Source organism: Pezoporus flaviventris, unplaced genomic scaffold, assembly GCF_033815535.1.
Source record: "Pezoporus flaviventris isolate CSIRO_AGI_PZ_B2104156 unplaced genomic scaffold, CSIRO_AGI_Pfla_v1 ptg000066l, whole genome shotgun sequence".
Classification (NCBI taxonomy): Eukaryota; Metazoa; Chordata; class Aves; order Psittaciformes; family Psittacidae; genus Pezoporus; species Pezoporus flaviventris.
In genome coordinates, this window is record NW_026892614.1 from 6,869,816 (window position 1) to 6,885,335 (window position 15,520).

Below are 15,520 nucleotides of genomic sequence, written 5' to 3' on the forward strand. Positions count from 1 at the left end.
TGAAGTAGTTGCTGAACAAAGTAAACAGCATGCTACTGAATGAAATTGTGGTTTGAACATTTAAAAAAGTGAGTATTGGTAGAACAGGACTGTTTTTGGTTTATAAATGCAGATAACTTTTTGAAATGCTAATAGTGCCGTTGCATTTACAATTTACACATAGTTGCAGAACAATTTTGTGTTTTTGATGTGTGTTAAATGAATCGTACAACTCAAACCACTTATCTTGGCTTAAAAACTGTGAGTTTTCTGGAGTTTTATGGTCAGTACATTTTTTTCAGTTGGATCTCATTGACTTTTGCCCCTCTGACACTCCTCTGTTGTAGCCCCTTTTGTGCTTGTTGATGCCTTGTTTCTTGGAGCTGCCTTCTAGCAGTGTTATGTTGGCTGGATGTCCCTGCAAACATAGAGTTACCACATCTGCTGCTCTTCATAATCTCTGCTGTGATCTGCCCTGGCAATGTTTATTAATTTGGTGCATCCCATAGATCTGGGACCAGTGATGTAGACAGTAATCCCTGAAAAATGAGAGAGTAATTTTAGACAGAATTCAGAGAATGTGCCATTATTAAACATTGAAATTCATTTAAAAAAACCCAACAACACAACCAAGCAAAAAGACATTCAATAAAAATTTGAACCTTCCTTTGGAAATGGAAATTGTCTTTTTAACAAATCAAAACTTTCCAATGAAAAAAATATCCCACTTCGAAACTTTTTAAGGAGTTCTAGCCTTTAACTGCTTTTTGTTGGCATGTTAGTCTGCAGGAAGCATTCGTTTTTTTGATCCTGTGTAGGATACAAGGGAAACCTTTGTTTCACAAACATTGGTTTAATATCTGTCATAGGGCTAGGGACCATTAGGAGACAGGGGTAGTAAATGTCTGTGCAAAAAAGGATGCACACTGTCAAAACAGCTCAGCTAAAAGTATGCAAGACCTTGCATGTAGATGTGAGGGATCTTTGCCTGTGCCCTGAACCAGCAGGGTATGATCCTGGGCCTGAGTTGTCCAGTGAAACCCAGTGATGTGCTGTTGTTTATGTGGTGCTGGTTTGGGGGGGCATACTCTGAGTCTGCCACCAGTAGCCATCTGTATGCTGTACTATATTCTAAGCCATGTGGGTGCTGACCCTTTTCACATGGGTAAAACCTGAGGATTTGCACGTGGGATACATTGAGCTTGAATGAGAGACAACGATTTGGGAGGAGAAAAAAGGACGGATATTCTTTGAGTTACTAAGCATAGTGAAGCCCAGAGGATGAGGGCTGGGTACTGCCCTGCACTTGTTTTCATGTCTTTCTTTGTCTCCTCCTTGTAGTGTTCATTTCTGATGGAGGAAAAAAACTCTGTCTGTAGCCAAATTAGAAGACCTTCTCTGGTGGGGAGGGAGAAGGGTTATACCAGGTGTCTACACCTCTGTGCTGTAGTATTTGTACTCATGCTGTGGATATAGGGTATAAAAACCTTGACTGGAAGCCAGGGTACGCAGTTAAGAAAACCTCTCATTGAGAACTGTGGGACTAATATAAGCCCACCACTAAGTATTGTTAGATTCCTACTTTAAAAGTAGGTTTCTCCAGGGTCACAATTCTTAATGGTTTCATATTGTCTTGTAATTTATATCCTTGTTGTATTGGTAGTGAGATGAAATATTGCTGAATTTCATTACCCTTAATGCATTTGGAGGTTTCCCCTCTTTCCTCAGCCAGCTGGGACAAAGTGAATGGCAGTCCCCATTCCAGCGCTCCTTCTGCAGACTAATTCCTTTTTGGCATTGGTTTCAGTAAAGTGTTCTTTTGCAGAAGGCGTGTGTTTGAACTGTACTTCTCATGTGGGAATGCATCTCAAAGAAATGTGGCATATGATGCTATGTAGTACTGCATATTCCATCTCATTATGGCTTTACTGGCTGGGAAAGCTATTAATCATTTTGATGTCATCTCTAGCATTTTTAAAATACTGTGCGACATTTAAGTAGGGAAAAAATCTGACAGATTAAGGCTTACTCCAAAGAACAATTTTTGTTTAAGTGGGATAAAAATGCCATTATAATTATATTACACAGAATGATGCCTGGACATTTACAAGCATGACCTTGTTTCTTCTAGACAAGAATAATTCTATTCAGCACTAAATACTTAACTTTTATTTGTCAGGCTGCATGTGACACTAACTGTATTTGGATTAATGCCTTCTTGGTGTCATTTTTTCCCTTGTGGAGTTACAGGTAAAGAAAATGAAATCACAAATCTCCTGTGTATCTGAAAGAAATAAAAGGTCCAATTTATTTATTATGTCTAAGTCAAGGGTGTGGGGGGTGGGGGTGGTGAAGGGGAAACCTGAATGAAATAGAAAAAATACTGCTGGTGCTGAAACCTAGTTACCTGAAACAATTCCCCCACTTAAATGCAGCTTAAGAAAAAATTGTATGATCGCCTCTGTAATCTTTATAGCTAGCATGTCATAGTCTACAGGTGTGATGTGCACTTGCCTGTATCACTGTCATTCCCTGTTTTTTATTGCTGAACATGTAATTTCTTTATATTAGACAGTTTATCATTTTGTGTGTGTCAGTTACCTAACAGAAGCTGTTTTTCTGATTTTGTTTATTTTTTCTCACTGCATATCTCTGAGAAAATGTCACCTTCAGAAGCCCTTGGTTATTCTGAGTTCTTGTCATTGTAGCAATTTGCTGTTGTGCCATTTTTTTTTCAATTTGCTTTTTAAGTGTTTGAAACATCTGGGTGGCTTCAGACATGCACTGTGAATATGAAAATAAAATGTGTAAATATGTACTATGTTGATAAGATGGGCTTGGAGTTTTTGTAAATTGTGACCAGAATTTTCAGCTTGTAACTGTTTTTACAAGTTTACAACTGTTTTTAAACAAAAAAATCCAGTGATCAGAAATTGGCTGTCTCTTCTAACATGTTGGAAGCTGAAGACTCATTCTTGTTTCTCTTCCACACTGATTTGGGGGAGACAAGAAAGAGGAAAAAATAAAACCAGCATATTTCAATACCGAGCAGCTTTCCCTCACTTTGTTATCCTGTCTTTTCTCTGATATGGAAGTGTTAGTCTTTGCCTGCTACTGAATAGAAGTGGCTCATGAAAAAAAAATTTCAGGTTCAGGTGGTACGAGCACCTAAGGTATTTTTGGTTCCATCTTCTGTTTTGGCAAATTTTGGTTACATTCCCGGTCTGAACTGTGAAGGTATCATGCCCAGTCCTCCCAGCCATGGGCATTGATGCCTCCTCATCAGTTCAGGGAGCTTTGGGGACAGTTTTTGCACTGTGGAAAAGCTGACCATTGCTTTGGAGCAGCTGCATTTTGGTGAAGTGGATAGCTTCTGAAGGCCTCTGTGGCATTCAGAGCATTGTATATGTTGGTGGAATTAAGATAGTAGAGGAAATTTTAGCATCCTTTGTAGTTCTCTCCAATGTTGTGAAGTATGCAGCTCCATCTCTTCTTGCCACAGGGAAATGAGAATCAGAATGCATTTATTTATCTAATAAAAAGTTCAGCTAGTTGGAACGGTGATATCAGTTTGAACTTAGCTGATGGTGCTATTTATAACATGTTGCAGAAAATTAAAGAAAATTATTTGTATAGCAGACGCATGGGACAAAAAAAGAAGGTTTCTAGGCTGCTGTGTAGTTTTCATTCTGTCTTTACCTGTTCCTTTTGTGTCTTAAAGGCATCAGATAGAATGTTTGGAAAAAAAATGATATGAACTGGCAAAGGAAAAATATGGCAGGAAACTGGATTGGGAATCTGACCATACATTTTTTTTTTTTGTGTTTATTTTATGCTTTCTTAAAGGTAAAATTAAATTCTGGGGTACCAGGCTGGTGATACTGTTGTGTCCTGAACCTGCACTGCTGTAGCTCCATAGTAGTTTAGTGTCCATAGTATCAGTTACACAATTAATTATGTTACAGGAGGGAATGGTGCAATGCGTTGGTTTGAGTGGATTACCCAGCCTGTGTCTTTCCACATCACTCATGTTATAGCTGCAATCTTAGACTACGCTGGTAAAGCTGCTGTTTCTTTGGCAGTTGACATTCAAGGTTGCCTTTGTTGGGGGCTGCCAGGGTCACTGGACATCAGTACCTGAGGAGGGTCCCCCTTTCTGATTCTTTGAACCTGATTTGTGGCTGTGGGGCTGTTCCTCCCAGCCTGCCTCAATGGCTGTGGATGTGTTGTGGTTCTGGATCCCCAGGTCCAGCCCCTTGCAAGGCTTAGCATATTTGTTTGCGTGTGTGTATATATATATATATATATATATAAAAATAACTATATATATTAAAAATATATGTGTGTATATATATATATATAAAATAGGATACATGCTATGTAAAATAATATGCATTTTTTTCTTTCTATTCCTTTTTAAAAAAATCTTAATAGAAAGAAGCTTGGCTGGACCACAAGCAGGAATGCAGGTGTCTTAAGAGTGCTGAGCCTAATTTTCCTCCAGACTCTGTCAGACTTGCTGGAAGGATCGTTTTTAAACTAGTAAGTGACATTCTTTTAGGTTTATTCAGTGTAGCAGATTCAGATAAATACTTTTTTCACTCTACATTTTTAATGTAATTAGGAGCTAGAAAGCTGAAGTTACTGCGATTGCTGAACAAAATTGGACTGCATATTGCATTATAAGATTACGGATTAATTTGCAGAAATACTGAAAAGATCAAGAAATATTAAAATGGTCATAATTAAGCTCAAGGGACCTATATATTGACTTTCTCTTCCTATGACTGTGTGGTAGCATTCTAATATTATTTCTGCCTAGAAGGAAAGCACAGAGGGATACTCTTCTTTGATACTACTGAAGTTATTGGTGCTTTTCCATTAACTTCACTGGGAACTTCATTCACCCTCATTTGGCTGAGTGGTAAGGACAGAAGCACTGTTAGCTAGTCCTGCCGTGATTTCTGTATTAGGTTCTGTTAATCTCAATTACTTTTTTTTTTTTTTTTCCTTTTAATAAACTCTCTTGGAAGTCCTGGGTGTTTGACATTCCCATGGTTTGGTTAGTTTATATGGACTAAATGTTCTGTTAGGTTGAGCAGCTTATGACTCTGAGACTGTAAATCAAAAAGGATTTGCCTGCTTTTTTAGCTGACCCTGCCCTGATGCTGTCTGTCTTGGATAAAAATGTCTGCCTGCATTTGTTTTAGCCTGGGGTGATAAAAATACCATTTTACATCTTAATTTATACATTGCTGGGAAGCGTGTATGTATGATTGTTTTTAAAGTGCAAATATGTATGTAGTATCCTGTGCATTACTGATAGTCGCATGAAATCTGAGACTGCTCACTTCATAAATGGCTTTCAATTTTAGTATGAAGGGCCCAAGTAAATTTGCTAAGGGTAAGCTAAATAAAACAAAAAGCATAAAATATTAGTAGAGCATGTCCTTTTTTGGGGGGGGGAGGGGTTGGATAGTTTACGCAAAGTATGGAATAACCAGATTTATGTTGATGCTGTTAGCCTTACCTTATTATCTTACAGGCATAGCACATGGAATAATCAATCTTCTAGAGTTTTCAAGATAAAGCATGCTATGTGTTAATTAGCTGTTTTTCTTTATAGCTTAGGCAATCAGTATGCCATTCTGAGAGACTCTACTCTTTTTCCGATCTTCAGTCAAGTAAGTAATTGCCAGCCATATTGTGGGAAATGCTTCCAAGTTCTGCTTTACAGAACAGCCATCCGATTTTCTTGCAGCTTGTGTTCTGAAGGTCTGCTCTGTAGAATAACAGAATCAATGACAAAACCTACTAAAACCTCCATGGGGAAAAAAACATGTGTCTTGTTCAAGCAAAACTCTCAACTGACTTTTTGGCTTTAATAGTTTTCCTCATTTTGCAGTGTATGTCTTACCTGTTTGGAGTTTAGTTTACCCAGTCTTTCTTACCAAACCAGTGCCAGTATTTTAACTTGCATATACAAAAATACGTATCTTTGTACACTGAGTTTTACTTTTTTAGTAGCTATGTCCTATTGCAGAAAGCTTCAAAATAACTTCCAGAAAAAGGAAAGAAATGCAAAATTTACAGGAGATATGTGTATTTCTTCTACATTCAGTGGAGAAAAAAAGTTAGAATTGCACAGATGTTATTTTTATGGTTTCACAAGTTTGAACTGCTTGGGTAGGAAAGGATGCTCATTATAATCTCTCAGCAGAGCTAATGTTGAAATAGAAAACATTTTTTTCCAGATTTTGCAGAAGCTTAAAGGTTAAAGACTTGTAAGGGAAGAAATACATACTCAGTTCATTCTTGCATCTTGCTTAAAGGGATTTTCTAGAGAGTAATGTGAATAATATGATTACCTCAACATTTTTTAGTGTTATTCAGAGCTTTGGCTATAAACCAGCTTGATCTATTGATACAGTTAGATGGAAATAAAATCCACATAAACCTTAAAAAAATGCAATAACTAGTATTCTGTTTTACTTCTGTACATTCTGGCATTCTGCCGCCTTGTCCCAAACTGAAAGGGCAAAAGACCTTAAAAAGGCAACAATTAAAAGGGATAGAAGGAATGCACTTCAATAATTTAAAACATCAGGCTTTTCTGCCATGGATATTCTCAAATTGTGTAACAAAGGTTTATGGGGAATTACATAAGTACCTGAATTAAGAGCAGCATTTCCCGATGCTTCAAATGAAGTTAGAATTATGAAAAACTTTCATGCCTCATGGCACTGCTGGGATCCAGGGAAGAAAATTCTTTATGGTGCTCTATTGTACCAGTGGCTGGCTAAAGAGTGGCACAGGAGGAACTGTAGTGAAAAGTTTCCCTTTAAATACTGATTGCTTATACAGCAGTTTTCTTTAATGTGGGTAAAGATTTTTTCTGTAGCTGATAAATCCATATATATTGAGGTTTCTCGGCAAACTCCCTGTTGTTGAGCACGAGTTCAAGCATGGCACCTCTCCTTGTCGGCTCCTCTATTACTTGCAGAAGGAAGTTGTCTTCCACACAATCCAGGAACCTCCTGGGTTGCTTGTGCTGGGCCGTACCGTCCCTCCAACAGGTATCGGGGTGGCTGAAGTCCCCCATGAGGACGAGGGCCTGCGAGCGTGAGGCTGCTCCTATCTGCCTATAGAGGGCTTCATCTGCAGAGTTCTCCGCAGTAACAGGGTCCATTCACAGACCCCCACAGTAACATCCCTCATCACATTTCTCCCTTTGACCCCAAGCCACAAGCTTTCAGTTGGCCCATCACCCCTCCCCAGGCAAAGTTCCAGACCCTCCAGCCTGTCATTGACATAGATAGCTACACCCCCTCCCCGTCTGCCTGGCCTGTCTTTCCTAAAGAGCCTTTTACAGCAGCAGTTTCTCTCCCAAACCAGGGTTCTTACACAAATCAAAAAGGTTTCTTAAAAACTCAAAATGAAAACACTCATGAATTACATTCCACTTTGCTTTTGGCCTTGGTGGCTTGATGTGCTGTGAAAACTAAGTCTTGATCACTCGCCATTAAAGATCCCATGGGACTTTTTGCAGGGATCATTAGCTCTCATGTCCTGGACAAATTCCAGTATGGATAATTGCATTCTGCTCCCAACTCTGTCAATTCTGTCTGAAGTTCCAGTTGGATTTGGTATTCTTGTTCGCATCTGTTCTAAGATGCAGTGGCCCTTTATACCGTGTTGCCTACGTGATTGCTCTTCTCCATTCTCGAGGTGTTTTATTTGCTAATAGTGAAGCAACTCATGTCTTCCTTTCTTTGCCATAATACATTTTGCAGTGTGTGTCAGGTAGTTTAAGATGAATGACATGATGTGGAGGAAAAATACATTTGAAGGAAAAAGCATCTTTATTTTCAAAAGAATATTATATAAGAAGTGCAAGTGTACATTTATGGTGGCTTATTTAAATCTTTTAAACTTGAGTTTTGCAGTCATCTAAAAGTTTTCTGCTTTGCTTAAAGAGAGTCCTTATAGATACGATACTTTTCTGTACAAAAGATAAAAAAACCTCAGTGACATTTGCTTTAATTGCATCCTCTTTTTAAGTGAGTGACTAGGAATTAGCTTCAAAGAGGAACACAGATCTTGAATTGTCCTTCCAGGAGGATAACAAGCTTGGATACAAAAGTACAGGAAAAAATCTTTCTTAGTAAAAGGTTATTTCCCTTCCCATTAAGGGTAGATGTTTAAAATAAAATAACAATTGACCATTATGCAGAGATTAAATTGATTCACAGTATATGATAATATTCTTTCCCTTTTGTTATAGACTGATGCTTGAATCTTTTCACCTTCTCCATTTAGGCCTTATTCATTTTGTGCTAAGTGTCGGGAAAAAGAAATGTGAAGCAGGTAATCAGGCACTGAACTTACTAGGGCAGTCATGTTTCACTTTCCATTTTATCAGACCTGATGCATGAATGATCACTTCATTAGAAACTAAGGCACTAGTCTTCTTTCTGCTTCAGAATTTCTGTCCATAAAGCATGAATAATAGTGCTTTAGTATTTAATAAAGTGATATTTGCTTAATAGTCTTCTGTATCCATTCAGTTTATCAGCTGCTGTGTATGAAACTACCTTTGTCTCCAAATTACTTTCCCTTTTCATCTGCTATCATAAAGTGTTTCTGACACATCTATGGAGAGTACAGTATGAAAATCTGCACTGCTGAAAGGACAAAGGTACTGCTGCAAAAAAATTCTAGCACATTTTAAATGTTACAAACTCAGATGACTAATTTTTGTGTGTAATGTTTTACATCTGCTTACACATCTGTTTTATCTGTTGGCTTTTGATCTTTAACATACCATTCTATTCATATGATTTGGCAGTAGTAACCTGATAAACTATTCTGTGTGTTGATAAGTAGCCGTCACAAAAAATGACAAATGTCCACCCTCTGTCAAAATTGCCCTCTGTAAGGATTAATTCTGGGCCTGGAAATGTCTAGAATGTATGGCTGCCATTGGGCATTCTCAAAATGTTGGTGAAAGGTTCCGTTTATGATCTGGTATACTTTTTTTTCCCCTTCCCCTTAAGATATTGAACAGTTAAGTGAAGAAATGAAGGACGGCCTCAGGCACCTTGCACATACCTTGCAACTGTATTTGAAAGCAGAGATCCAGGATGCATCTCACTTGCCACCTGCAATTGACTTTTTTCAGATCTTCACAAAGGTAAGTGTTAAAATGTGATTGCTTGACAACTCATAAATATCCTTTCCTTGTGTTCTTGATTTATTTTTGAGTGGGAGTTCAGTACATGGATCCAGAATGTGATATAATACAAGGTGAAATCAAACTTTGTTTTCTGTTCAGTCAGTATTTAAGTGAAGTATAGCTTTTATATAATTGTAACACTTAAAGCAGCAGCCAGAGGATATTTTTTCTTTTCCTTTTTAGAATTATCATATTTAAGCTCATGGGGTGGGGGAGTTGCGTTAAAGCCCAAACAAATTCAAAACCAATTGAGTCAATCAACCCAAGTTTTCCACTGTGATAGAGCAAATAATATCACTTTGCAGCCTAGACTTTTTCTGCAGAGTGCAATCTTATGTTTGCAGATATACTCAAATCCTGTTTTATATGCTGGTATTTGGGACACTGCTACATGTAAAGCACTTGAAATTAATTTCCACAATATAGAAAATGTTTGTTAAGTTACTAACAAAATATTGTTCACTTTTGCTGGACATATTTTATTGCTTTCAATTTAGAAAACCTAATTTGAACAATGCTAGCAGAAATACTTCATATAGAAAAGACTCATAGTTTTAACTTGATTTAATTTTTTTGATTTCTAACTGATAAATAAATTATACTGTAAGTTTTATCTTAACTCATGCATGTTTTAGTTGTTTTAATAAGCATTTTCTTATGAGTAAGTAAAACTTAGATGTTTTTCTTCTGATATAAATGGAAGGAGATTCTCTTTTAAAGAAAAGAAGTATAAATGCAATATATGATTTTTTTTTTTTTCCTTTATTCTGTTTGTACAATTGTGGAATCTTTTGCTATGGATGGAAATTAATAGGAATTAATATAATCAACTGTGGTATCTTTCTGGATTTTTTAATTGGTGGTGAGACTGCTGTGATGTTAACTTTTTCTCTGAAAAACTACACTGGCTGAAATATACTAAGTCAAAAGGACTCACAGATAAAAGCCTTATACACTACCTCGTCTCCACTCAAACTGTTTTAACTTTCTTGTGTTGGCCTGCTGGTTTGGCCTGAATTTTGTCAGATGCATTTCACATGAGATATGGATGCTGTCTTACTCGGTTTAGAGAATTTGTACAGCTGAAGATAAAGCTGTAGTATGAGAGGCTGAACTGCCTAACCGATTTGAACTGAGTCACAGATTGTAAGAAATTCTTTACAAATGCTGTTGCCTTCTGAGTAGTAAGAAGCTTAAGATGGCTGTGGTGGCTTTACAGGAGCAGTGTGATGGTTCCTTAATATATTTGAGCACTGATGAAGAAAACAGGGAAGCTTTTCACATTTTTTTATGTACACACATGCACAAACTTGTGCACATTTGTGCGCCTCCTCTTCCATCCAATATATTTTGCCTAGGTGATGCAAGTGTGCATCAGGACAGAGTGAAAGGCAAGACTTCCCAGCTCCATATCGTGTTTAGTGGAGAGCTGGGAATACTCTTCTTAATGACATTTGTCACACTACAGCTTTGCTAACACAAAGATATTTTTAAATCAATATATTCCTTGTGATTCCTTGTGTTGACTATGAATTTGTTCCTGTGGAATGTACCACAAAGTACTGAGTTTTTAAGTTGTTGCCTTATTTTTTTCTTCCCTTCTGGAAATTCAGAGGCTCTCAAACCATTAAAGTAGGTCTCATTTCCTTCTTTTGCTCATTTTGGTGAGCCTGTGTGATAGTCTGCCCTAGGCAAATGGAGAGTAAATGACATAGAGCTATCATGGGTACAGGTACTTCATATAACTAGTTATAAAATGAATGGACAGAAGGCAGAAAAATCTGATTGAACAGGTGAGTTGGTTGGGAGAAAGGAGCTGTTGACTAAATATACCCATATGCTTTATTTGTGAGTAAAATTGATATCTCATTGGGAGTTCTGTCAAGCACAGTGCATTTTGGAAGACTTTATTTTTACTCCATATTTTTCCATGTGGTAGCTAACAGCCTTCCCAGTTTGGTTGTTTGTGAGTGTGTAATGAAGTATGGCATTATATTAAGATATGATTTTAATATGCCCCCATCCCTAGTGGGATAATAGCAGACATTTTCTGCCACTGCCATAAAATATTTTTTTTGGGAGATAAGAGGAATGTCAATGTGAAAAATACTGGTTTTTTTGCTAGTTTTACTGTTAGTTTTGATTTTTTGTTTTTGTTTTCTTTCACCTTCAGCTGTAGGGATGCTTATTCCCAGCAGGTAAATTTAAGGCTTTGGAACCATAAAGTCCCTGATAAAAGACGTATGCACTTTCTTCTCTAAAAAAGAATTTTAAAAAACACCAGCTGTGATGACTTCTCTGTGTGGTCATAGAATAAAGAAATACTACAGATACATGACTTCAAGATGTAATCTTGTTTTCCCAACCTCTTACAACATTCCTTTCAAGTTCAGTCGGTGCTTATTTTAACACTGAACTTTCTTGGATCAGTTCTTTCATTGCATGCCATGAAAAGATCCAGTCAAAGGTCATTTTTTATTCTGTTTGATGCTGAATCCTCAAGAAGGAAAATAAGCAGACAGAAGGACAGACAAAAAAGAACAACAGTCCTGAAGTAAGGTAGCCAGAGCTGGTTAGTTCTTGGAAAATCTCCAACCTGATTTAGGTCAAAAGAGCTCCACAGAAGCTCTTTTAAACAGTCCTCCTTTTGTGCTGGCCTCTGCTCTTGTCTTTGTGAAAATTAATTATAGTTTTATTCACTGACTTGTGACACATAATGAGCAGAGTCCCCTTGAGTACAAACTTGTAGAAACTTCCCACTGGAATTCAAAGAAAGTTTTGACATTTTTTTCCATGGGAACAGAATTTCACTCCAATGTACCTTTGCATAAGACCTGTGGAAAATACCAGCTGTACTGAAAGGGATGTACCCTTTCAGAAGGGTAAAGTACCTACCTTCCCTTTTGCCAATGTTGCCCTGTCCTTATTAGGCAATTTACTTTTGCATCAACTGTTCTTTGAGCTGGAGTTGGATTTTTTTCATTCTTGCTATCTGATCACTCTTCAGAAGCTGCAGTTTATTTAACGTCATTTATTGAGGTTGTGACTGTTCTTAAATTCTGATCCTCTGTATTAAACAGAATTATCTGCAGTTAATTATGTGTTAAGGATTTAACTCCACTGAGACATTTTCTAATGTCAAGATAAATTTTTGACAACATGGTTTTATGGTTTAATGATGTTTCCATAACCTTGAGATAAAATCAGTCCTTGCTTTTTATGCTTCAGCTTTTACTTACATGTGTGAGGAGGTGGCCTGGAATCCTGTGAGACAATGAGCGTGGGATACAAATTGAAATTTTTTGTATACATTTATGGTTCTTCTCATAATAGCAGATAGAGCTAGAGAAACTACTTGAGACATTGAGTGAAATCTGTATCTACCATGTTGGCTCTAAAAGTGTGGGTGACTCCGCTGACTGTAAAGTCCAGGGTAGGATGAAAAAGAAAGTCAGTATCCATATGCATTAGAAACATGTTCATCTTTTATATGTCAGTCTGATTTTTGTTTTTCTGCCTCAATTTTTTTTGAGGTTTGTGAAGTTGAAATTGAAGAAGAATACAAGTTTGATGCTGTGTGCTAGTCTCTGTATACCCACCCACAGACAGTTTTAAGCAAAGGACAAACTGTCCGTTTAGGTTCTTGGTATAATTAATTTTATTCTTAAGAAGTAAGAAAGCTACTGTAAAGTGCAGAGGTACATCCCTTGAGACACCAAATGCCCTGGTCTCTTTAAAATCCTTTGTTTATTCCTCCTATCAAAGTTTAAATATATTTTACTTGCTCTTCTGAGTTTTCAATGCTTGCTTTTTATTTTGCTCAATGCTTTGACAGAGTTTCTTTTCAACATAAATGGCATTAGTACCAATTAAAAAACAAAATCTTTTTAAAGGGGTTTTGGTATGTATCTGCATAGGCAGAAGAGAACTGGGAATTGAGCAGTGTCACCTGGCCTTTGTAAAATCTGAATGCTAAATTGTGGTAATCTATTTGGGTATTTTTTTAAGTACAAGTTGAAGGAAATAGTCTCACTTACTGATGTGACTGGAAAAAGTATGTTTGATCTTCACGTTGCTCTCTCCGATCTTATAGGCATCAGGTAGCTTATGTTTTCTGAGAAGACCTTTGAAGATAAGATACGTCTGCCTGGTCAACATATTCTTTAGCAGCACTTCTTAGGATTCACTAGTTAACTTAGTAATCTATGTTAGCAGGGAAATTACAGTGATTTGTAGCAAGAAAGTAAAAGGAAATATTAGGATAAAGTTAAGAGTATGTTAAAATAAGAGCAAGTTAAAGGCATACAGGTGAAGGTTGCTGTCTGATGACAAGGTTGCTTTCTGATGCCAGGTTTGCTGTTCTATTTAACGCTGGATGCCTTTATTTAGTTTCCTTATGATTACGAGGCTGTGAAGTTCTTTTTCTGGAGATGACAAAAGCAAGTGCATGTTTATCCATCATTGCTCTTTATGTAATTCAAACCTAATGTACATTACTATCCTGTCTCATGCAAACTTCTGTGTTTATGGTAAATTGAAGACCAGACCGGTACTGACAAATTTGGTTTTAGTCATGGCCCAGGAAACTATTTTGCAAAAAACTTTTCATTTTTATAGTTATTTTTTCTTATAATACCCAAAGTCTTATAATTTTCAGAAATCATTATACCTAAAGCAACAGTGGTTAAGCCTAGGTGCTCAACATCCAGCTCTGTTTATATCAATCTTCTTGACTCTTTTATTTTTAGAGTTGGAGGAGTATGTTCCTGCTCATCAAACTATATCAGTACCTTTTTCTCTGACCATTGCTGTCATTAAGTCTATTACATGAGAGATTTGTTGATTATCTTTTAATATAAAGTGCTACCGGTTTAGTAGTTCTGTTGAAAAAAGATTTGTTTGGTGGGCATGTGGAGGCGGTGCGTCTTCTTTCCTGTTCCCTCTGGGTATAGCTTTAAAAAGCTTCACACTTACAGCTTTTAAGAACTGACTTGTGATCATCAGAAATGCTGTGTTCGGTTACTGCCTGAACAATTTAGGGGAATTTTTCTGTACTCTGAGTGTATTCCACAAAAGCATAACAAAACTAATTCTAGTAGACCTTCATATTTGTCAGAGGACATGGATGATCACTTTGCTAGCATTTGTTGTTGATTCTGAGGTCTGTCTTATGTAGCAAGAGGGGACTAAAATAAGCTCAGCCTCTGCTTTTGCAGTATATAAAACCAAAAGAAGTAGGGAAAATTAAATATATTAGAAGAAAACTAAGCACTGGTTCTTGAAGCATAGCAAACAACCAAGTTTTATCTGATTCTTGCAGCATAGCAAGCAACCATGTTTTATGTGAATATTGGATTTTGTTGTTTACATGCTTTCATTTCAGCATTTTACTTTTTCCTGATACAGTAGCTGAGACATTAGAAAGATTCAGCTTGGTACAGTGAAAGTAAAACTATAGGACTACAATACTTTAAACTTAACTTATGGTATAGTTCAGGTCTCTTCATTTAGTTGCTGTGTGCACCATCTGTTTACAAATTGCCTATACTGTAACAAGCACCAGGTATAGAAAATAAGGTAGAAGAATTTTAAAACAAGGAATGGTTGGGTAGAATTTGTAATAATTTGGTTGTGTGTAATAGGAAAGAAAGCTTTGTTCTTGGAGGGCAGGGGTTAGAGAAAAGACATATTTAAAGGAGGTTAATTCAACCCTGACTGAAAAGCATAAGCTTTCTAGAAGAGTTGTTTAAACCCTTGGGTGTGTGCAGGTGGGGAAGGTGTGGTGGTGGTGGAGGAAAGTGTATATGCTTGTTCAGTTGACCTTTTTTCTGTCATGAGAAGTTGAAAGTAATAAGAAGGCAGAAGAGGGTCTGGGGAAATAAATGGCAGAGCAGTGTAGGCTATTTTGCAGCTCTCACCTTTTTTTTTTCTTAGTGCTGAATTGAAAAGTATCCAGGTGGCCAGAGACTTAATTACCATTACTTGCTTAATGCTGCCCAGAGCATATCCACAAAACACAGTGCTTAAAAAGCTAATGGTCTCTGACATGTGATATACATCAGTTGCTTTTTTGGCACCCTTATGGATGTGAACTGGAAACAGTAATGATAAAAAGCTTTACCATTTGTGGTGACTGGAGTACATGCACAAAAATATATGGGGTGAGGCACCTTCTGTGTTTAGGAAAAGCCAGCATGAAACAAGGTCATGAAGATGTTTAGTAAAGGTCTGGGTAGTAAATGAGAAACACTTATATCTTCTATCGGCAATTTTAAAAGCCTCTAATTGAGGAGGATAAGCCTGGTA

General features: G+C 37.1%; 1 protein-coding gene across 2 annotated transcripts in view; it reads left to right on the forward strand.

The window, feature by feature from the left end:
• Positions 1 to 15,520, forward strand: part of SMYD3 (SET and MYND domain containing 3) — a 403,674-nt gene that overhangs the window by 45,757 nt on the left and 342,397 nt on the right. For both annotated transcript variants that reach the window (XM_061471119.1, XM_061471118.1), the window contains exons 3-5: positions 4,414 to 4,521; positions 5,606 to 5,663; positions 9,036 to 9,172. In XM_061471119.1, coding sequence (XP_061327103.1) covers positions 4,414 to 4,521; positions 5,606 to 5,663; positions 9,036 to 9,172 — 303 coding nt within the window. The remainder of the gene's footprint in view (positions 1 to 4,413; positions 4,522 to 5,605; positions 5,664 to 9,035; positions 9,173 to 15,520) is intronic.